Source organism: Plasmodium falciparum, assembly GCF_000002765.6.
Source record: "Plasmodium falciparum 3D7 genome assembly, chromosome: 13".
Classification (NCBI taxonomy): domain Eukaryota; phylum Apicomplexa; class Aconoidasida; order Haemosporida; family Plasmodiidae; genus Plasmodium; species Plasmodium falciparum.
The window spans coordinates 1773889-1799548 of record NC_004331.3 but is presented as its reverse complement, the minus strand read 5'-3'; the positions used below and the strand labels follow the sequence as shown (position 1 = coordinate 1799548).

At 17.9% G+C, this 25660-nt stretch overlaps 6 protein-coding genes across 6 annotated transcripts; 4 read left to right on the top strand and 2 right to left on the bottom strand.

The window, feature by feature from the left end:
• Positions 1 to 1839: 1839 nt before the first annotated feature.
• PF3D7_1344800 (aspartate carbamoyltransferase) lies at positions 1840 to 3275 on the bottom strand (the record flags this gene model as incomplete). The annotated part of the gene is made up of 3 exons (XM_001350126.1): positions 1840 to 1980; positions 2168 to 2665; positions 2787 to 3275. 3 exons carry the CDS (start codon positions 3273 to 3275, stop codon positions 1840 to 1842), a joined length of 1128 nt encoding a protein of 375 aa, XP_001350162.1.
• A 1507-nt stretch (positions 3276 to 4782) lies between these two features.
• On the top strand, positions 4783 to 8517 carry PF3D7_1344700 (conserved Plasmodium protein, unknown function; the record flags this gene model as incomplete). The annotated part of the gene is made up of 1 exon (XM_001350125.1): positions 4783 to 8517. The coding sequence occupies one exon, from the start codon at positions 4783 to 4785 to the stop codon at positions 8515 to 8517; it is 3735 nt and encodes a 1244-aa protein (XP_001350161.1).
• Positions 8518 to 8876: 359 nt separating this feature from the next.
• Positions 8877 to 10124, bottom strand: PF3D7_1344600 (lipoyl synthase; the record flags this gene model as incomplete). Its single annotated transcript, XM_001350124.1, has 1 exon — positions 8877 to 10124. One exon carries the CDS (start codon positions 10122 to 10124, stop codon positions 8877 to 8879), a length of 1248 nt encoding a protein of 415 aa, XP_001350160.1.
• Positions 10125 to 10679: 555 nt separating this feature from the next.
• Positions 10680 to 11729, top strand: PF3D7_1344500 (U6 snRNA phosphodiesterase, putative; the record flags this gene model as incomplete). The annotated part of the gene is made up of 3 exons (XM_001350123.1): positions 10680 to 10722; positions 10878 to 11199; positions 11270 to 11729. 3 exons carry the CDS (start codon positions 10680 to 10682, stop codon positions 11727 to 11729), a joined length of 825 nt encoding a protein of 274 aa, XP_001350159.1.
• A 1014-nt stretch (positions 11730 to 12743) lies between these two features.
• PF3D7_1344400 (conserved Plasmodium protein, unknown function) lies at positions 12744 to 14216 on the top strand (the record flags this gene model as incomplete). Its single annotated transcript, XM_024473235.1, has 1 exon — positions 12744 to 14216. One exon carries the CDS (start codon positions 12744 to 12746, stop codon positions 14214 to 14216), a length of 1473 nt encoding a protein of 490 aa, XP_024329027.1.
• Positions 14217 to 20506: 6290 nt separating this feature from the next.
• On the top strand, positions 20507 to 25274 carry PF3D7_1344300 (zinc finger protein, putative; the record flags this gene model as incomplete). The annotated part of the gene is made up of 3 exons (XM_024473234.1): positions 20507 to 20508; positions 20783 to 20988; positions 21202 to 25274. Coding segments are annotated over 3 exons (4281 nt in total).
• Positions 25275 to 25660: the final 386 nt, after the last annotated feature.

Here is a 25660-nt window from a genome sequence, read left to right as displayed (position 1 = left end):
ATATATAATATATATATATATATATATAATTATATATATAATATTATATTTTTAATAATAATATAATATATATATATATTCCTTATATACATTATATATATAATATTATATATTATATATAAATATATATATATATATATTACCTTTTTTGATTTTTATTTTATTTTATTTTATTTTTTATTATTATTATTTTTTTTTTTTTTTCTGCTCAAATTTTAAAATCTAAAAGGGGAATAAAGGATATTTATGAATATTTAAAAAAGAAATAAAATAAATGCATATATATATATATATATATATATTTATATATTTTAAACACCACATTATTAATTGTTTTCATTTCATTTAATAAATATTTTTTAATAATTCAGCTTCATAATTTTATTATTAAAGAATGTCTAAATAAAATATTATGTTATAATATATTTTATATAAATATTATAATAGTAGAATACATTTATAAATGTATTTTATATATTATTAAAAAAAATATATTTAATATCAGCTCCTTAACAAAAGAATATATACATAAATAATTTTAAATAAATATTTGTGAGTCCCTTTATGTAAAATATATTACATATATAATGAAAACTTTTTAACATATGAGAATTATATTCAACATTTATGGCATTTTTTTTATTTTTTAAGGATTAATCTTAATTATATAAAATGCTGTTGACAAAAAGAACGACTTCATTTATTTTAATAAGAACAATATATATATATATATATTCCTACTATAATTATTAAGTAATGTTCTCTTAATATTTTCAATATATATTTTTATTATAATAGAAAGAAAAAAAAAAAAAAAAAAAAAAAAAGTAAAAAGGAACAACAAATAAAATCATTTTTTTTTATCTTTTAACATAATAATTTTATAAATTTAATATTAAAAAATATATTTTTATAAATTATCATATATATTGTATAAGCTTAAAACTTATATGATTAAATTAATTCTTATGAAGATTCCTTTTTTAATTGTTCCCAATACCATTCATATATTTTCCATTCTATGAATACACAAAACATATATAGAATAGAACAATCCTAACGACATGTACAAATATATATATTTTTTCAAACGAATAAAGTCGAAAATTATAACGTTCTATATCTTAGACATTTTATATATAATTTTTTTGTTTTTTAATATAATTATGTTGTATACACATATTTATATTTCTTATTATATTTAAATATATATATATATATATATATATATATATATATATATATATATATATATGGAAGCATTATTTATAATTTCATTTTATATTTTTTATACGGTTTACATTTTATATGACATACAGTTTATGTATTATTAATTCAATACATATAATTATTCATAATAAATAAATATATACATATATATTATTACTTAATAATTATTGTTGAATAATTGTAATTCTATTAATGATCTTCATATATATATAAGATCGCGATAAATTTATTAATGCATTAAAAAATAAATATTCAAATATATAAAAACAATATGTTAATTTATTTAGTTCCATAATTTGAAAAATGCATATGAATTATTAATAAAATATTTGGATATTTTAAGACATATTTATGTATATACAAGCATGTTTTAATAAAAATAAAAAAATATATACAAATGAGTTTGTAAATATAATGTCTATTTTTTTTTTTTATAATATGTATTTTGAATAATATGATATGATATTATTCACATAATAACGAATTTAATATTTTAATAACTTTTTGTTTTCTTTTTCATAAATTATTATGTAATTTAAGAAAAAAAAAACATTGTCAACTAGCTATTTATATAATTATATATATATATTTTTTTTTTTTTTTTTTGAACTAGCTAGTTGATGAAAAAATGAGATATAATAAAGCCATTCTTACATATAATCCATTTTCTGCTTGTGTGAAATAAACACTTTTTGGATTACTATCTACTTCAACTTTTATTTCGTTAACTCTTGGAAGAGGGTGAAGTATCTATAAATATATAAATATATATATGTATGTATATATTTTACATGCATTAAATATTATAATCTTCATAAATAAAATATATAAATAAATAAACAAATAAATAAACAAACAAACGAAAAAATAAATAAATAAACAAATATGTAAATATACGTAAATATAAATTTTAATTTTTTTTTTTTAACATTATTACCTTTGTGTCGTCTCTTGTGTTTTCTAAAGTTTTATTACTCAGAATGAATGCGTTTTTATATTGATTATATTCATCCACATCAGTAAATCTTTCTTTTTGTATTCTGGTCATATAAATTATATGAACGTCTTCTAATCCTTCCTCTAAATTATCAAAATATTTGATAGAATCATCACTATAGAAATTGTTTTTTTTTAAGTTATACGTAATTGTATTTACTATATCTTTAGGAATATTCAACGATTTACATGAAACGAAATTAAAACTGACGTTGTATCTGCTAAGTAGTTTGCTAAGTGAATGTACAGTTCTTCCATTTTTCAAATCTCCAACGAAAGCTATATTAAGCTTTTTATTTATATTTCTATCTAGAATAAATGGAAAGTAATTATGAATTGTATAAAAATCTAAGAGGGACTGAGTTGGATGTTCGCCTGTTCCATTACCGGCATTAATAATTGGCTTGCTTGAAGAAGAAACAGCAATATCGACATTTTTCTAAAAAGGAAAATAAATAAATAAAAATATATATATATATATATATATATATATGCATAAATTTATTCATTTAGTAATAATCAACTTTCAGTTCACATTTTAATTTCATTTATTTTCTTACCTTTGATGGATCTCTGTATATAATTCCATCCACATATGTTGACAATATTTTAAAGGCATCTTCAACAGTTTCTCCCTTATAAAAAGAAGTTGAATTCATATCAGTGATATTTAAAACCTTGGAACCTAATTTTAAAATTGCAGCATCAAAAGAACATCTTGTTCTTGTACTTGGTTCAAGGAACACACTACAGAAAACTTTATTTTCTAAATATTTGCTATCTTCATTATTTTTTAATATTTTTTCAAATTGTTTGGATGTATATAAGATAGCCAATAATTCCTCATCATCTACATCATCAATATTAATTACACTTTTGTTTTTCATTTTCGTCATGATTTTATCCAAATCAATTTTATACTTGCTATTGATATAAAACATATTATCTAATTTTAATTTTTTTTTTTTTGTTCTTATAATCATATAAACAAAAACCCCCACAATCAATATGGTGATCACAACAATTGCAGTGCAAAATATTTCAATCATTTTTTTATAAAAAGGGATTTATAAAGAATAAAAAATTTTATTGGGAAGAGGAATATTCAGATATAATACGATGAAACAAAACACAAAAAAAAAAAAAAAAAACTAAAATAAACAATATATATATATATATATATATATACATATATACTTATATGAATATTCTGTGATATATGTATATATTGTATCACTTAATACATTAACAAGTAGACAAGAACATCTTGATATAGTTACACGTCAGAAAGTGAATGCTATATATATATATATATATATATTTACAGGTTTATGGACAATTTAAAAAATATAGGTATATATATGTTCTGAAATGTAAATCTTATTTATGTATTAAGAAACTTATGGATAAATGAAATGTCAAAAAATATTATCGATTTATTAATAATATACGCAAATACAAAAATAATAAAATATAGAAATATAAATATTGTAAATTAAATGGAATGAAAAATATAAGTATAACTTAAATGTCGTTCAAAGAAATATGAAACAAATTAATTTTGTAAAATTCAAAAGGTAAATTTATAACAGATCATTTATTTTACAATAAATTATGAACATATGACAATCATAAAAAAATATTATAGGTGAACAATTATATTTAAAATTATATATATTATAATGGTGTTCATTTTTAAATATAAATGATTTATCTTGTGTTGTAATAAAAAAAAAATAATAAATGGAAATAAATGAAAATAAATGAAAATAATTAAAAATATAATATAAATATATATATATATATATTAATTTGAAATGTTTTTTTTATAATATTGTTATTATTTGCTAATATCAAAAACAAAAAAACACAAAATGATATATAAACACATCTTTAATATATAATTTGTACAATAAGGTATGTAATAATATATATATATATACATGCATATATTCCTTCCTTATATTATTTAATTTCTATTTTTTTTTTTAATATTCATTTTCTACAGGAAAATTTTATTTTTATTTTTATTTTATTTTTACTCATTAGCATTTTTAATACATACTTGTATACAATTTAATAACAAGGCCTACCAAAAAAATAGATATATAAATAAATATGTACATCATATTATATATATATATATATATATATATATGTATATGTATAAATTTGATATGTACATAAAAATGTAATAATATATATTATATTTATGTATTCAAATTGTAATTTCTCAATAAAAAATAAATGTATTATTTTTATAACAAAAAAAAAAAAAAAAAAGATGGAAAAAACTAAGCAAATGTAAGAATTTTTTTTTCTTTTTTTTTCTTTTTTTTTCTTTTTTTTTCTTTTTTTTTCTTTTTTTTTCTTTTTTTTTCTTTTCTTTTCTTTTTTTTTTTTTTTCTTTTTTTCTTTTGTTAACTTCATTCCTTTTTCCCCTTGTTTAATTGCGCAAATGATTTATATTACATAACAAAAATAATTATAATATAAAGAAAAAAAAAGATATAAAATAAAATAAGAATTTGAATAAATACATATACAAGAAAAGAAATGTTTTTAGCAAGTTATTTTGATCGTAAAGATAAAGTTAACGAGAAGAGTGAAACAGAAATTGAAGAAATTGAATATAAGAAAAATAATTTAGAAAAGGTATTGAAGAATGCTTTATATTTACATAAGGAGAAAAACGTCAAATTAAAAGATGAAGCAGATAAAAAGGAACGAATCAAAGAATACTTGTCCAGTTTTTTAAAAAAGAAAGTAAAGGATGAACATAAAATGAATTTATCATATTTTATTTATGATGAAAATGAAAAACGAAATATTAGTAAATATTCAGTAGACAATTTTAATGAAAGAGAAGAAGATCAAAGAGGTATATATAATTTGTTGAAAGAAAATAAAAGTCTTAATAATATATCAAAAGATATGTTGATACTAGCTAATTATTTACAACATGACAAATTGAAAAATATAGATATTATATCAGTTTATAATATTATTGATAAATATATTGATAAATATAAATTAGAAATTGATGAAATTAAAAAAGAATTAGATAAAGAAGCTGACAAAGAAATAAAAAAGAAACAAAACAATTTAGATACTATATATAATATAAAAAAAAAATTAGGAAATATACATATTGTCGAAGAAGAAAATAGTAATAATACAGTCGAATATATGTTAAACGAAATGAAAATAATAAAAAAACTAATCAAACAAAAAGAATATATTATCTGTGTAAAAAATACTTTAATCAGTTTAGATTATGCAAAAAAATGTGCAGTGAATAGGAAATATGATGAATCATTAAATATTATTTTAGATATAGTAAATATATTACATATATTTAAAAAAAATTTCAAAAAGCAAGTTATTAAAAATATAGAATTCTTTATTCCATTGTTAGCAGAATATTATATCAACAAATCAAAGTTGTTACTATCAAGTATACATTGGGGCAATAATATTTCGTATGTATCAACAAACTCGTTAGAAGACGTTATAAATGACATGGATATGAGTGAGGATAATGAAGAAATATATGATGATATGTGTGATGATAACGAAGATATATATGATGATATGTGTGATGATAATGATATTATGAGTGATAATATATGTGATAATACATGTGATGATAATAATGAAAAAGGTGATGGTACAAATAATTATTATCAAGATTTTGAAAACACAGATATTAATTATTCCACGACATTTATAAATGCAGAAAAAACAAAGAATGTAGCACAACAAAAAGAAAAAAAAAGAAGACTTCTATATTATAATCGCCATATGAATAAATTTCACGATAAAATAAATAACAGTGTTATATTTGATAAGGAATATATGGGTTTGATAAAAAAAGAAAGTCTAGAATTTATCAACATTTTAATTTGTTGTAATTATATAGAAAAAATTAATATATGTATTACAGAGGAAAAAGAAGAAAATGAAAATATATTATTTGTTAAACAAAAATATTATTCATCATCTTTTTATGTAGAAGAATTAGCTAGCAGCATAATTAATTTTTTTCGTTCCTTTTTTCAAAATGATAAAAGTCCACTATTCAAATTTGATAAACCTGAATGGGGACTTAAGTATTTATTTTATCAATCTATTATAAGTAATTATATTTTAAAGATGTTATTAAATTATGCTCACATGGAAAATTTTAAAAGTAATAATATAATATTGAAACAAACATTAGAGTATATGTTTACGTATAATAATAAATATAAAGAGATACTGCGTAATATTAATAATATTGAAAATTTGGATAGGAATCCTACATCCGTAAATTATAAAAAGGAAACAATTGCAATGAGCAGCGTGTCCTCAGATGTGCAATATGAAAGAGATCACACTAAACTATTTCCTGAACATAATAATGATAATAATAATAATAATAATAATGATAATAATTATAACGATAATTATTATCGTAATAATAATTATTTTCATCCCATGAGTGATCAAATAAAAATTTCTTCCCATTCATACCTATTGGATAATAATTTTAATATTAAAGATAGGTGGCCCAGTAAAAACACACATATTTATTATAATACATACAATTGTATGAAGGATGAAGATAAACAAATATTGTTTGAAGACATAAGTAATTATAAAATGGTGTTGGAAAAATTAAATTATGAAATTATAACAGAATGTCGATTGTACATATTAAGTAGAATAACCTATTTTATTCATCTATATACTTTTGATGAAAATAATAAGGATGATATAAAAAAATCGTTTTTAAATTTTATGCAGCATATTTTTTTAATATACAAAAAATGGTGGTTATATGATAGGCATAATTGTAAACATTTGTTAGATGATTTTTACAACAATACATATATCAAATTGAATCCTATGGAAAATGAAAGAACGAACCAACATAATAATTGTAATAATAATAATAATAATAATTATTATGATGATGATGATAATAATAATAATAATGATAATAATTATAATAATAACAATAATAACAATAATGATAATAATTTAAATGGTATTAATCATGAAAATAATATAAATAATTACAATGTAGACAATAATACAATTCAACATTTACAAAATAACGAATTATTGAAAAATAGAAACCTACAATTAAGTAGCGAAGAAAATATAATTCATATGAATGAAAAAACAAATGATGGTGTATATATTAGAGACTTCTTTATGTTAAATGAAAAAGAATTTCTTATAGATATATTAAACGATATGTCAAATAAAAAGTGTTGTATAAAATTAAAAAATAATATTATATTAGATGAAAACGATTGCATCAATGAATATAGTGATATATTTATACAATTATTAAAAAAAATAAAAAAAAGAATATGGTGTTTTCGTAACAATCACGAATTTATGGAAGAATATATGAATAATGTTGTAAAAAAATTATTAATTATTGTAAAAGATGAATTTAGATTTCATTGGAATAATATATCAGATTTGATTGGTGATTCTGAAATAACATGTTTGTTATATATTTCTTTTCATAGAATAAATAATTTTTTAAATATATATCAATATAAAAAATATCTTGAAGAAATAAAACAAAATTTTGATATTCTAGAAAAAAAAATGTTTCATAATTTTCTAGATGCATTTTATCATTTTATATCTATAAGAATATATAATCTCTTTTCTGTAAGTAATGTATTTCATGAATATATTATAAATAATTTATATAAGATAAAAAAAAATTTACCAGATATAATATTTATTCAATTCTTAAACAGAATATTATATAAATTAGATAAAACCATTTTAAAATATTTATTAAATCAAAATATTTCATTTTTACAAAATGAATTATATTTTCAGACATTCATAAACAATTCATATATTTTATTACAACAAATAGAAGAATTAAATTGTAAAAACAAGAAAGAAAAATTAAATAATAATACTGGAATATTCATTTATAATATGAACTTATTAAGAGAAATATTAAAATTAATGACTGATAATATAGATACATTGAAAGACAAAATTAACGAAATCAAATGTAGCTATGCATTTTTAAAAAATAAAAATAATTGGATAGATCAAGTTACACGAATAACAAATTCTTTATTAAAAGATTATTCTTCTAGTGATGATAATAAATCTTCTCATCATGATTATAAAGAAAATTGGGAAAACAAATGTAAGAACACTGAAATATCCATTATCAAAATTAAGATGTTATTATTAAGAAGACCAGATATAAAAACAATTGCAGAAAAATCAATTGTTGTTAAAGAGTTTATAGAATATTGATATGTATTTGAATTTACATGTGTAACATTTTTTTTGAACATTTAATTATACCATGAAAATCCGTAGAAACGGAATATTTTTTTTTTTTTTTGAGATTATACAAAAATGGATATTAATAATAAATGAGTAGTAAAAAAGAAAAAAAAAAAAAAAAAAAAAAAAGAGAAAAAATTATATATATTACACATATGAATTCTTTTTTTTTTTTTTTTTTTTTTTTTTTTTTTTTTTTTTTTTTTTTTTTTTTTTTTTTTTTTTTTTTTTTTCTTTTTTTTTTTTTTTTTGATGTTTTAGTTTTAATTTTTAATTTTTTATATTTTATTTTTAATTTTTAATTTTTTATATTTTATTTTTAAATTTTAATTTTTTTTATCTTTGTTTCGTTGGTTAACTAAATTTTTTATAAAATATTCACCTGCTTTATAAGAAGAACGAACTAAAGGGCCGCTGGCTATATATTTAAATCCCATTTTTAATCCTTCTTCTTTATAATATTCGAACATTTGTGGTGATATATATTGAACAATACTTAAATGATTTTTTGTAGGTCTTAAGTATTGACCAAATGTTATAACATCTATATTATTTTTTCTTGCATCATACATAGTTTGTATAACTTCTTCTTTTGTCTCTCCCAATCCTAACATAATACTTGTTTTTGTGTATAACTGAGGATTGATTTCTTTAGCTGTTTTTAATACAAATAGTGATTGATCATAATTTGCTCTTTTATCTCTAACATATTTCTGTAATCTTTTAACTGTCTCTATATTATGTGCATATACATCCAATCCACTAAAAGCTAATTTTCGTACAGAATCGATGTTTCCTTGAAAATCAGAAACTAAACATTCAATTAAAATATCTGGTCTTGAAAATTTTACTAATTCTACTGTTTTAGCAAAATGACTAGCTCCACCATCTGGTAAATCATCTCTATCAACAGAAGTTAAAACAACATAATCAATATTCCATTCACATATAGCTTTAGCTGTATTGAAAGGTTCATTAATATCAGGAGGTAATGGGTTTGATGATGTTTTAATTGAGCAAAATTTACAACCCCTTGTACATGTATCACCCAATAACATAATAGTTGCTGTACCTATATTCCAGCATTCTCCAATATTAGGACATTGTGCTTCTTCACATACGGTATGTAAGTTTAATTTTTTTATATCATCTTTTAATTTATTATATTTTGCAACAGTAGGAGCAGCTACATGAAACCAGTCTGGTTTCTTTCCTTCAGGCATTTTATTTCCAACTTTTGGTGTTAATAATAATTTTTTTGTAGTGCTAGAAAAATTTTCATTTCCTTCATGTACATATCTGTTTGCGTATAACAATATTTCTACATTTCTTAATTTATATATATCTCCTTTTTTATTTTTATTTTTATTTTTATTCTTTCCTCTTTTCAAATATGCAGGGTTTGGTTTTTCAATATAATTTAAAATGATACCTTTTTCCATATTTCCATGAGGTATGTATGAACAGGTTCGTTTCTTTGTTTTTTTCAAATTTTTCGTTATGACACATTTTATCCTCATAATAATGGAAAAAAGGATATACAAGTAAAAAAGGGATGGGATACCAAAATGCATATTTAAGAAATGTTGGCAAATTTTATAACATTATAAAAAAAAATAAAAATAAAAATAAAAAAAAAAAAACAAGTAACAGAATTATTAATATGAAAACATATATATATATATATATATATATTTAATATAACGGATATGTTGTATTTTTTTTGTTAATTTAATTCTTCATATGGATGATGCACATTTATAAATGGTCATATTGAAACATTACAGTTTATGTAGGAAAAATTATAGGAACCAAATGGGAAATGTATATCTTTAAAAAATGTATCATCATTTTTTTTATTCTTAAAAATTGTATGTATGTATATATATATATATATATATATATATATATATATATATAATTGTAAATATATATGTGCACAATATTATGAAACGACTTGACATTATTTTTTTAATTATTATTTTTTTTTTTTTTTTAACATATATATATATATATATATATATATACATATATATTGTTTCTTTATATTTTTTTTTTTATTATTTTTTTTTATTAAATAAAAATGTATGAATAAAAAGGAATGATTTATTATGAAAGCCTAAGTTATAATGTCTAATCAAGGAGATTTTAATACTTATATATATATTCCAGGTTATAATGAAAAATATTTTAATATGATCAAAATGAATATATAAAAAAAGGAGATTAAAAAAAGAAAAATAATAGTAAATAAATATTTTATTAATACATTGATATATATATATATATATATATATTTTTTTTTTTTTTTTTTTTTTTACTTGTAGTAAAATGTAATGAGAGTATCAAGAAAAGGTGCGAATTATGTTTTGACGTATTGTTCAAATTGATAGAAATGAAACACAAGGAATGCTATAACAAGTCAAAAGAAAAAAATTTATTATGTCATAATGATATAAATAAAGGGGAAATACACAAACATATATATTATCAACTATATAAATTAAATGAACATATTAAAGAAAATAATATTGAAAAAGATTTTAAAGAACCTTTGCATATTACTATATCAGGTTCGCTTAATTTGAAAAGATATATGATTAATTCCTTTATTAATAAAATAAAAGAGGAATTGAAAAATCAAAACAGGTAAAAAAAAAATAAACAAATTAAACAAATATATATATATATATATATATATATTTTTTTTTTTTTTTAGCTTTTATTTATTTTTTCGAAATGAAGTAGACCTGTATAAAAGTCAAAAGAACACAAAATACTTTTGTTCTTATACCGTAAAAGAAGATCAACAAGAACTATATTTAAATACATTAAAAGAAAAAATAAATAAGATATTAAATGAATTTGATCTTAAAGATACACATTTAAATAGGATATATCATTTATCATTAGCTTACACTAATATAAATTTGGATGTACTTTTAGAAAAAGAAAACAAAAAATGTGTTGAAGAAGAAACCTTTTTCTGGCCGAACATAAATGAATTAATATTAAACAAGGATATTAAGGAAAATAGATTGGATGACTTATATATATATGTTAATTGTATTCACATACGTATTGGATACAAATTATATAAAATTCCGTTCAAATCTTTTGATGATAATTTGAATGTATCAGATTCGTATGATTCATATATGAGTAGCACAGATGAATAAAAAAAAAAAAAAAAAAAAAAAAAAAAAAAACTCATCATTATGTTTTAGGAATAAGTTTATATTTATATATAGAAACTTTTTTTTTTTTTTTTTTTGTGAAATAAAATAATTCGTACGCAAAATACATTAAATAATGTTGAATATACAATATATTATATTTTTATATTATTATACGCAATTGTGTTTATAAATATATATTTATTTTAATGGCGCACAAAAAAAAAAAAAAAAAAAAAAGAGCACTTAAAATATTAATAACTTTTTGATTAAAAATAAAAAACCACTATTTGTTTGTATCATTCCATAAAAAAAAAAAAAAAAAAAATGTACATATATATATATATTAAATATATGTGTAGGTTTTTTTTTTTTTTTTTTTTTTTTTTTATCCTTCTATTTGTGTGAGTACAGAAAAAAGAAAAATATTAAAATTAAATCATCAATATATATATATATATATATATATATATATATATATATATTTATTTATCTTTTTATTTGTAAAATTAAAGAATAATATAATGTATGAATAATCTTATAATAACAATAACATTATATAATATATATATTTATATTCTTTTTATATTCAGTGCATGCATTACAATAATTGTTACATGGGAAAATGAAGAAAGAAAAAAAATGTACTATATATGTATAATATAAAATATACATTTACATAAAAAATTATATATTATAAATACATTGGATGAAATATAATATATGCTTTTGTATTAAAATAATTTAATTTGTTGAAAAAAGAATATACAAATATAAAAATATATATATATATATATATATTTATTTATATGTATATTTATTTTTTATATTTTATTTTATTTTATTTTTTTTTTTTTGGGGGAAATTAAGTGTACTGCACTTAAAAAAATAAAAAAATAAAATAAAATTTTAATTTATATTATACATATATATATATATATATATATATATATTTATATATATATTAATTTTTTTTTTTTTTTTTTTTTTTTTTTTTAATTAGAAGCAATTAAAATAATGAATACAAAAAATGACGTGAATGAAAATATAATATTGAATTGTAAAAATTTAAAAAGAAATATAAAAAGAAAAATTGAAAACTTTTATGATGAGAATTATGTAGATACCTTAAACTATTTAAATAAAAGAAAAAATTATGGAATAGGATTAAAAAAGGATATATTTGAGAAAAGTAAAAATGAAAGTATTAAAATTGATACACCCCTATTATATAATAACAACAAAAGAAAATTACAGCTAGATTATTCTGATGTTAAGAAACAAAAAATAAATAACAATATTACATCTAATGTATACCAAAATCATAATGTTATAATAAATAATTTGTCAAATGAAAATTTAAATAATATTTATAACCATTCAGAAGTAAAAGATTCAAATCAATTATTAAATCCACTATCATCTGAAATAATAAAAAATCAAGGAAATAATAATATTATTTATAATCATAATGAAAGAGAAAATATAAAACAGTTTTCCATAATACCGTTTGAAGAACAAAAAAATACAAACACTATTTTAGTTAATTGCGATGAAAATAATAATGAAAATTATAATATTAAGAAAAATGTTTTAAATATTTTGTATCAAAAAGATATATTTTATAATAAATTAAAAAATCAAATACAAAAATACAAACCTCTCGAGATTAAATGTATGGATATAAGTTTATTATTAAATAAATATAAACATGAAAGTAATAATAACTCCTTTAATTACCATAACCATGATAATATCATGAATACAAAAGATGATATGACAAAAACGGAAGGAGGTATTATAAAAAAACAAGATAATATTACAAATACACAAAATGATATTACAAATACACAAGATGATATTACAAATACACAAGATGATATTATAAATACACGAGATGGTATTATAAATACACAACATGATATAATAAATACACAAGGTGATATTATAAATAAACAAGATGATATAATAAATAGACAAGATAATATAATAAATAAACAAGATCATAATAATATCAATAATGTGAAATATAATGAGAATATAATATCATCGTTACATAATATTCAACAAGAACCTATATATGTGTATAATAAGAATGAAACAAATATGGAGAGCTGTAATATGAATAATTCTACATCATATAATAATAATAATAATAATACAAGTACAACAAATTATGGAAAAATATTTATTAATGATTACCAAATAAATAATTACGATAATAATATTTTTCACAAGAAGGATAATAATTACATAAATAAAAGTTGTCAAAATATAAAACATTGTAATAACACGATTGATAATTCAAATATAAATCCTTATAAATATTTTTCAAACACAAACAATATAAATAATTTAAATGATAATATGAGTCATTATATTTATGAAAATATTATCAATTTTAATAATTTAAATAATACAAACCAAATTAATAACAATGTATATATATCCAATTTTAATATTAATAACAATAATGATAATATCACATAGAATAATAACATATCATGAAAAATAAATAAATATATATATATATATATATATATATATATATATATGATTAATACTATTTATATATGCTCAAAATATATACTGATGAATCATTCTTGTTACATAATTTATTACAGCTGAAACATAAGTAATGATATAAATTCATTCTTTGTATAAGCATTTGTAAATAATGTTACAAATTGATGAAATGATAATATATAAAATAAAAAATTATTTAATGCATATAATATTAATTTAAATGAAACATCCCTTCATGTATAAAAATACACGTGGAATTATAATTAATAACATAAAGATTATTATATATATATATATATATATATATATATATATATATATGTATAGCTTTTATTGATCATATTATTTACATTTTTATATATACATACAAGTTATGTTTATTGTTATATATTTAATATAATATATGTTATATATAAATTAAATGTCCAAATTGATATATCGAGAATTTTATTTTATGTTATATTATGACCTTTACATGTTAAGACATGATAAAGAAATAAAAATATTGTAACAAGAATTTATTGGAGAAGCATCCATTTTTGTTATAGAAACATATTTGTTATTGTTGATTTGATATAATATATATATATATATATATATATATATATATATATTTATGTAAGAAATTATGTAAATGTTCATATATTAAAATATATTCTCTATAATATCCATATGTTATATAATTTTAATTTTTTTTTTTTTTTTTTTTTTTTTTTTTTTTCATTTGTTTCTTTTATGATATATTATGATTATATATATTCTTATGAGTAAAAAAAATATAAGTGTTATCTTACCGAAATATGAAATGTGTAATTCATTCACTTATTAAAAGTGTTATGATTACTGTGTATATATAATAATCTTATATTTTCGTATATTTAAATATTTGCAAAGAGAAATATTACTTGTGTCCTTTTCAAAAATGAATAATGTATATATCTTTTAATCAGAGAGGAATATTTAAATATATTTTATATACACAAAATTTATTCTTATAATTTGGATGCCATTCAAAAAAATAAATAATATGAGAATATTGTTTTAAGATAACACATGGATGTCTTGATTCATCTTCTTTTTTTTGTTTTTAATTAAAATATTTGTTTTAATTTATAGTTGTCTTATATGTAAAATTATATATATGTTTTGACTTTTAATTTTTTTTATTATATATATTATTAATTTATTATAAATTAACATTTGTTTTCTTTTAATAAAATATATAAACTAACTTTAAAATATATATTTATTTATTTATAAAAATTATATTTAAGAAATATAATTTTTATGAAATAAAAATTAAATTAAAGATAAAGAACATATATATATATATATTTTTGTTATAATATAAATATTTAAAATTGTATGGGCAAAATTTTTTATAATATGATCCTTATAATTTATTCATATTATGGAATGAACTTTTTTTTTTTTTTTTTTTTTTTTTTTTTTCAGCGTTCAGGTATTGTCTTGAACAAAAATGGAATATTTCCAAAAAACAAATAATAAATGAAAAATATATTTTTTATATGCAGAATGTGTAAATAATGTAAATATTTACTTAAGATTTAAAAATTTAAGAAAATATATTTATCAAATAATAATAAGTCTATATATAATAAAAGAATATATTTTCTAATTAATTCATTTTATTTAATTAATTACTATATATTGATTAAGAATAATATAATTTTTAACCATAATAGAAATATTACACTGATGTCTTTTGTGTATAAAAAGGTATTTTTCAAATTAAATAATACAATTTTGCATTTGTTAAAAGGAATTTTGATAAATAAAAAAAAAAAAAAAAAAAAAAAAAAAAAAAAAACCAATATACATAATTTCTTTTGAGTATATAATATTAAGTGATATAATATATTAATAGAACTATATATTATATATATATATATATATATTCACTTTATATATGTTATTTTTTATTTTTTATTTTTTATTTTTTTTGAAATAAATTAGACAATATTATGTAAATTTATTGGACATTTTTATAAATTTAATATATTGATATATATAATTATTTATTTATCATTTAAAATAAATATTTTATAATTATATATATAATTGTAAAAATTAGTAAAATTATAATTTAGACAATTTGGGTAATGACGCAGAACAAATTATTTTTTATTACATGTATATATATATATATATATATATATATATTTATTTATTTATTTATTTATTTATATTAATGATAAATAACATTTAAATAATTGAGGTAAACTTTTTTTTTTCTATTCATAAAATATTAAATATTGGAACTGTGTTTAAATATCAACTACAATATTGAATACATAAAAAATAAAAAAAAAGAAAAACATCAAGACATTAAATATAACATAATTATAATAATAATAATAATAATAATATATATATATATATATATATATTTACTTTTATGTGCAATATATTAAATTTTCTTTTATTATTATGTATAATAAAATATTTAAAAGTATTTATTATTATTATAGATGTTAAATAAAAAAAAAAAAAAAAAGTACAATTGATTTTTATATAATATGTAATAATGAATAAAATAAATGAATAATAAAAATACAGTCTAGAATAAATATAAATACTATATTTATATGAACTGAAAATAAAATAATTAAATAATAATAATATTAAATATATAACTTTTATTCAAAAGAAAAATATATAAATTATGCTACATTATTCATAGGCGTACCATAACGTAAAATTGCATATATGTTTTAAATATTTTTTAACGTTTTCATATTGGTATTAATATTTTTTTCCATTTTTCATTTATATATTGTATAAATATAAGGAAATCAATATTAAATAAAAAAAAAAAATCTAAAAAAAATAAATGAAAAAATCAAAAAATAATAATATATAATAAAATTAATTTTTTATAATTTTTCTATTGTACATTTAATAATATATATAGTAATTTATACCAAAATACATTTGTTTTTATTTCTGTAAAGGATAGTATTATTTATATATATTTTTATAATAATAATAAATATATACAAATAAGCGTACAACAAAATAAAAAAAAAAAAAACATATATATATATATATATATATATATAATTATACACATATATAATAATTTATATTTTTTTTTGTTTTCATGTTATATTTAATTTTGTACATGTATAAAAATTTCAGTCTATTAAATTTTATAAATATAAAAGAACACGGAATCTATAATTAATTTCTACAAAGTCTAAATTATCCCAGTGAATTTTTTTTTTTTTTTTTTTTTGTGAAAAATAAGACTGCTGCACCATCATATTCTATTAATTTTTATAATTATTATGTTAATTTTTTTTTTTTTTTTTTTTTTTTTTTTTTTTTTGTAGTTTTAATATTTATACATATATATATTTATGTGAACATGTTTATAAATAATATTATACTAATTTTATTTAAAAAAAAAAAAAATCGTGTATTAAAAAATATAAAAAATGTGTGTAATGATATAAATTATACATTTTTATATTTTCCTATATATATATATTATATATATATATATATATATATATATATATATATGTTATTATAATTTTAATTTTTCTATAAAATTATACATAAAAAAAAATTACAAAATTTTAACTTATATAAATTATTTACACACAAACATTTATACTTTTACATATACATATATTATATATGTATATAGAGAGAGAAAGAGAGAGAGTAAATAAAAAAAAAAAATAAATAACATAAAAATCAATTGCGTGCATAATACTTTTTATAAAACAGTGAAAAAAAAAAAAAAAAAAAAAAATTCATAATAAAATATAATTGTAAATATTTATGTTGTTGGAGGGAAAAATAAAATAAAATAAAGTTAAAAAGAAAAAAATAAATATAAATCATAAATGTAAAATAAAAAATGTTAGGTGAGAACAAATGTTAATTTTCTTCCATATAGGAAAGAAAAAAAAAATGAATTGCAGTTATATATATATATATATATATATAATAATAATACATATAAAAAAATATATTTATATTTTTTTTATTTTATATGTATTATTAGAACATATATGAACTTCAAAAAAAAAAAAAAAAAAAAAAAATATATATATATATTAATATAAATGTATAAAAGAATTTTGTTTAAAGTTTTAAATAGGAAATAATATATCGATATATTTTTTTTTTGTTTTTATTTTTTTGATATATATTAATATTTATATATATATTATATATATTATGTAATTTTTTATTTTTTCTGTATAAATATTTATGTGAAGACACACAACTGTTTATTATATATATATTTATATATAATACTAAACATAATAATTCATAATACAATATTATACATGAAAATATATATAAAGTTGCATTAATAAATATATATATTAATATAATAAAAAGAAATATAGAAATATATCTTAAAAGTTGAAAAACATTTTTGGAGTGTATATAATATTAATATATAGAAGTACTCACATGTTAATATAATTATTGTAAATGAATAATAAAAAAAATATATATATATATATATATATATATATCTTCTTTGTATACATTCCATATTAAAATAGAACATTTCATTTGTGTTGTTTATATATATAAATTTTTTTTATAATATCACTTGGTTAAATTTTTATTGATTAGATTTTTTGTTTTAATGTAAATGCAAAAATGTAATTCTTTTCTTACAATACATATTTACTTATAATTAGATATTTATATTTATATATATATATATATATTTATATAATATGTGATTATTATTTAGCTCATTTATTTATTTTATTTTTTTGTATTTTCCAAAAATTTATCTGTTTCTTTTATACCTAATATTTAACATTTTTATTTAATGTTTAATATTTTATATTTTATTTTTTTTCATTGATTATATTTATATAGGCTTATAGATCTCGAAATATATTGTATATAATTTTATACAAATATGTTTGAAGCTTAGAGAAAAAATTAAGTCTTTTTTTTTTTTTTTTTTTTTTTTTTTTTGGAGAACAATAAAAAGGAATAAATAAATGAATAAATGTATATGTATGTATAAGTCGTAATAAATAAAATGCGAATGTAAATTGTGTTAAATATATATTTATATATATATAAAAAAAAAAAAAAAAAAAAACATTACATTCATACATATGTATATTAATACATTTTTGTAAGGTATATTATTGCATTATATAGTAAAAAGGTTATATTATACATATATAAATATACATATATTTTTTTTTATTATATACATACATATATATATATATGTATTTTTTTTTTATTTTTTTTTTTTTTTTTTTTTTTGCAGAATTATTATATAAGAATATTTATTTGATAATTTTTTTTTTATATGTATTATTTTGTGTTTTATGATATTTGATAATATTATTATATTATATTATATGTTTTTATAATTATTTATTTAGAAATTCTTAAGAATATTTGTTTATGTTGATTTGTATTTATGTATATATATTTGATATGAACATATGATATGTTATACACACACGTATATATGAATTGACTATTTATGTATTTTATATTATATATATTTATCATATTTTTGTCATATGTTTATTAATTTATTTATTTTATTTGATATATTATATTTTACTTTTTTTTTCTTTTTTTCTTTTTTTTTTTTTTTGTATTTGCATTCATTTCCGTTTAAGTGTATGAATTTACATTAATATTTGCTTATTTGTTATATATAAATTTATATTATATATACATTTGTTTTTTTTTTTTTTTATGTTTCATATATAAATTATATTATTAAAAAAAAGGAAAAGAGGAAATTAATTCTTTAATTAAATGTTAATTAGACAGTATATTATTTGTTTTTAGTTTGAGGAATGAATGATTCCTAAAAATAACATATGTTGTTATAATAACTGTAGTAAAACCAGATTTATATTAAAAAAAAAAAAACAAGACAACATAACAGAAAAAGGAAGAGCAATATAAGAAGACTAAGATCAGAGGGGGAAAGAAAAAAAAAAAAAAAAAAAAAAAAAAGCGATGAAATAGAATAGAATAAAATAAAATAAATTCATATAAAATTTGAGGAATTAATATGTTGTGATAGGTTTATTTGTTTATTTATGGATTTGTAAATATTATTTCTTTTCTTTTATTCTTCTCTTCTTTTTTTTTTCCTTTCCTTACTTTCCTCCCTTTTTTTGTATTTTTTTTTTTTTTTTTTTTTTTTTTTTTTTTTTTTTTGTAATTTTGTAAATATAACAAAATTATTTATCAGGAAATACGAGAAAATGTAATATAAAAATTAATTGATATAAGAATATGTGCATGAATATATAATATAATATATATATATATATATATATATATATATATATATATATATTGGAAACTATATTTATTTATTTATTTATTTTTGAAATATGAGATTGTTAATTAAGGTCTAGAAAAATTATATTCCTTATAGATATGATAAGAATATTTCTTATTAATAATGAGTGTACATAATATAAATATATTATATTTTTTTTCTTATTTCATTTTATTTATTTTTTTCTTTTTATTAGGTTAAGAGTAGAAACAAAAACATGGACTCGTGATAGTCATGATCTATTTGATTATGAAGCACAACAAGTAAATAAAAAAAGTTTTTTAATATCTACAGCAATAAAACTTTTTCGTTCAAAAGCTCAAGTATCTTGTGTAGCTGACTCTCCAGAATGTTTGCCTAATACAACTCAGGATTATCTTTTATCTGTTAGACCTCAAGAAGGTAAAAGCTGAAAAGATATCATTATATATTTGTATGCATAATGTGTGGTATTCATAATATGTCGTATTCATAATATGTCGTATTCATAATATATGGTATTCATAATATATGATATTCATATATGTAGTATTCATAATATGTGCTATGTTTTATATATATATTATACATATTTACGTATTTTATTTTTATTTATTTTGTTTCACCATGTTATAGATAAATATGTTATAACGCCAGCTGAACATTCATTAAGCAACCAATACAATATAAAAAAATTGTGGATAATTGTGAAAGATCTTCCTGAAAAATATTACGCTTTACATGAAAATGATATTATAAAATTAGGACGTTTTCGATTAAAGGTAAGACAATTTATTGAATCAGTAGACACATTAAATACGTTGAAATTAGATGACTGCCCTTCAAAAAAATGTGAAACTATTTTAGATTCTTCTAATATTCAATGTCGAATTTGTTTAATTGAAGGGAATCAAGAAAATGATCCCTTAATTTGTCCATGTGATTGTAAAGGTTCCATTAAGTATGCACATTTAATGTGTTTAAGAAAATGGATTAATGGTAGATTAAATTTAAATGATCAATTATTTTCTGGTTCAGTTTTTATTAAGGATATTTGTTGTGAGTTATGTAAATCTAAATATCCAAAAAGTATTAAACAAAATGAGGAACTAGTACAATTAGTAAAGATACCTAATTTGAAAACACCATTAATTGTCTTAGATAATATTATTGGGCAAACTAGTAAAGGAGTACATTTAATAAGTTTTGCCGATAAAAAATATTTAAAATTAGGAAGAGGACACGAATCAGATGTTCGTATCCCGGATGTTTCTATTTCCAGATACCATGCAACAATAAAATATGAAAAAGGTTTATTTAAATTAGAAGATCATAATTCCAAATTTGGTACCTTAGTAGCCCTAAGAAAAGCAAGAGAAATATTTCCTAAAGATACTATGTCTTTACAGGTAGGTAGAAGTGTAGTTCATTTTAAAATGGATGAAGAAATTCCATTTAAAAGTGGAATTATTGATATTATTGAAAATAAAGAAGTTCTTGATTCTTCTGAAGCACCTACAAATGATAAAAGTACCGTAAATTCTGCACCACCAGTAAATACAACAAATAACACGGATGAAACTAATAATAGAAATAATTTTGAAAGAAATCAATTTCTAGATATTACAAACGCATCCAATTCATTGCAAAACTCGTATTCTCCATATAGAGTTGACAATCTAATGTCTTTATTAAATTACCAAAATGAGTATCGAATTTTTGGTATTAGAAATTGTTATAATTTGATGGAAAATCGAAATAATCAGCAACTCATCCCACAAATGAATTTCGTATCAGGTGCTAATATAGACATGAACAATGATGAAATTAATAATGATCAAAATTTATTACATCATCGTGATGCTCATATACATGCAAATGTCGATGAAGTTGCTCATAATGATTGTGAAGAAACTGAACAACCTCGTGATATATCTAATCAAAGTAATGACGATAATAATGATGATGAAGAAGAAAATCATGTGAATGATCAAAACGATGATGACGAGGATAACCATGATAATGACCACAACAATAATAACAATAATGGTGGTGGTAGTAGTAGTGGTTCCTCGGATAATAATAATAATAATAATAATAATAGAGGAGGTAATAATAATAACCAGTATTATGGTAATAATAATAATAATAATAACAATAATAATAGTAATAATAATAATAATAATAATAATAATAATAATAATAGTAATAATAGTAATAATAGTAATAATAATAATTATAACTGTAATGATCGTACATATTATTCTGCTTTATCTAACAAATCTAAGAATAATACTATTAAGAATTATAATAAATTTAATAATATACATATTGGAAATTTACCATTGGATCTTTCTAATATATACGAATCAAATAATAATCAAAAAGATTTTGTCCCCAATAGTGATTTTATTAAAAATAATTCTATGCCATATTCTATTAGAAAAAATAAACTATCATATAATAAAGATTTATTAAAAGAAACAAAAAAGTACAAAGATGTGGATGAAACTAATGAAAAAAATTTATCAAACAACGAAAATAAATATGAGAAAGAAGCACGTTCAAACCATAATAAAAATGAAATATACACAAATTATAATATGGATGAAAATAATTCTTCTTTTTTCTTTTCGAATATGAAAACTCCATCTTTAGTTGATTTTTGTAAATACGATAATTCTTCCCCACTTTCTTATAACAACAATAAAACTAAAATTGATGAGAGTGACAAGAATGGTAGTCTTATTAAAGAATATAAGAATGATAACAAATTTAATAAAAATTCTTCTTCTTCGAATATATATCACAAGAATAATTATCTTACTATTAATAGTAATAACCATGTGGACGATATTGTAAAAAAAGATCAACATTTTATTAATAGCAAAACTTTAGAGGATAATGATGAATATAATACAAATGATCAAAGAACAACAAGATCATCATTAAATTGTAATAAAATGAATATATCAAATGATAGAAAAGATATAGCTCCTTTAAATAATTTTTCATCGTGCATCTCAAACGAGAGTAATATAAATGCGCATAATACCTATGAATTATATAATAGTGAAATAATACATTATGTGTACCCTAATCAAAATGTACAAGGTGATAATAATTGTACTACACCAAGAAAATATATGAAGTATGAAAATAATCGCACAGATGATAAGAATACTAAATTTAATGAAATTAATACACACAATGTTGATAAAAAGTTATTTAAGGATACGCCAACTAGGAAATATTCTTGTACTAATATGAATAACATGAATGAAGATAATTATTTGAACAATGAATATAATAATAATAATAATAAAAATAATAATTTGTCTGGACCCGTGAATTGTAGAGAGAGAAATACCACATATAATAATACAATTGAAAATTGTTCATGTGATAACAAAATGGTTAAGGGAAATAAATTAAAAAAAAATTATAAATCCAATTCATGTGATGAAATGAATACATGCAATAAAAAGATGAAAAAAAACATGACAAAAGAAATTATTCAAAACAAGGATAATATTTTAAATGTAGAAGAACGTTTAGAGAGAAGCATATATAATAATAATAATAATGAAATTGATTTAAATGAAAAGTCATCAAATAATTTATATCAAAATTTTAAAAGTGCTGTTTTTAAAAAAAGAATGATTGGAAGTCCCTACACAAATATTAATACATATAAAAATGATATACCTAATGAATCATTTAATTTTAATTTAAAAGAAAAGTCATATAATGAATTGGAAACTTACCATAGTTTGCCTAATGTAAACATGAATAGTAATAATATATTAAATAAGTTTAATGATCATAAAAAATATTCCAATAATAATATTAATAATAATAATAGAACATACCAATTTAATAATGAACATCCGACACGTATAAGTACATCCAAATTTAATATAGTGCATCAGTTGAATGGAAAGGAGGATTATATATGTACCTCAAATTATGCCTTGCATGAACCGGGTGATGTTCATAATAAGAATGAAGATAGTAACCACGATGTTGAACATATAACTTCATCTGATTGTAGAGGGACATCTATTGGGCAACATGTTGTTCTACTAAATGAAGGAATAAAAAATAATGATAAAATATTTAGTGATGATAATATGGAAAATGATATGAACGAAAAATATAAAAATGTTAAAAATAACAAACATCGCTTATATAGTTATGATACCTTATCATTTAAAAGACATATGAATAACATTAAAATAGATAATAATGATGATTATTCCAAGAATAAATGTAATAAGGGATCTTTAAAAAATAAAAATATAGGTAAACATTTTAATTTTAATTTTGAAAAAGATTCAAGAGATCTCACCCTTAACCATGTTGATACTAGTAGTTCCCATTTAGATCATTTTGTAAGTGAAAGTAAAAAAGAAATGAAGTTTATTCATAGAAGTATATCAATGGTAACTATACAAGATGAAGATAATGAAATCGTAAATAATTTCCGAGAGGAAAATAATAAAAATTTAAACATATATAATGGCTCCAAATTAAAGAACAAATTTTCTTGTGAAGATGATAAAGGTACTCTATTAAAATATAAAAACATAACATCTACAAATTATGATTATAAATATAACAATTTATTTTGCACGAAAAGTAATAATACAAGTAATCATAATATTTATATAAACCAAAAAAAAAAAAGATGTACAGCAAAATATTAATTATAGTAAATATAATAACTAATAAAAACAATGAATTAAATAAAGATCAACATATTGAAAAAAAAATAAAAGTAATTAAAAACTGTATAAAGAATAATATTTCTTTTTCTGATATATCTATCAATAATATGCAACAAAAATAAAAATAAAAATAAAAATTTTAAATAACTATATCATTATATGGAATTTATATAAGTATTAAATAGTGTTATGTAAATAATATTTACGAAAAAATGAATTATATACACAGTGTGTTTTAAAAAATAAAACTCTTCTGCAACATTAAATATTGTAATTATATATATTCAAATAGTAATGATGCTTATATATGTATATATATTTATTTTTTTTTTCCTAATAAAAAAGCATAAATTATTAAGTGACTA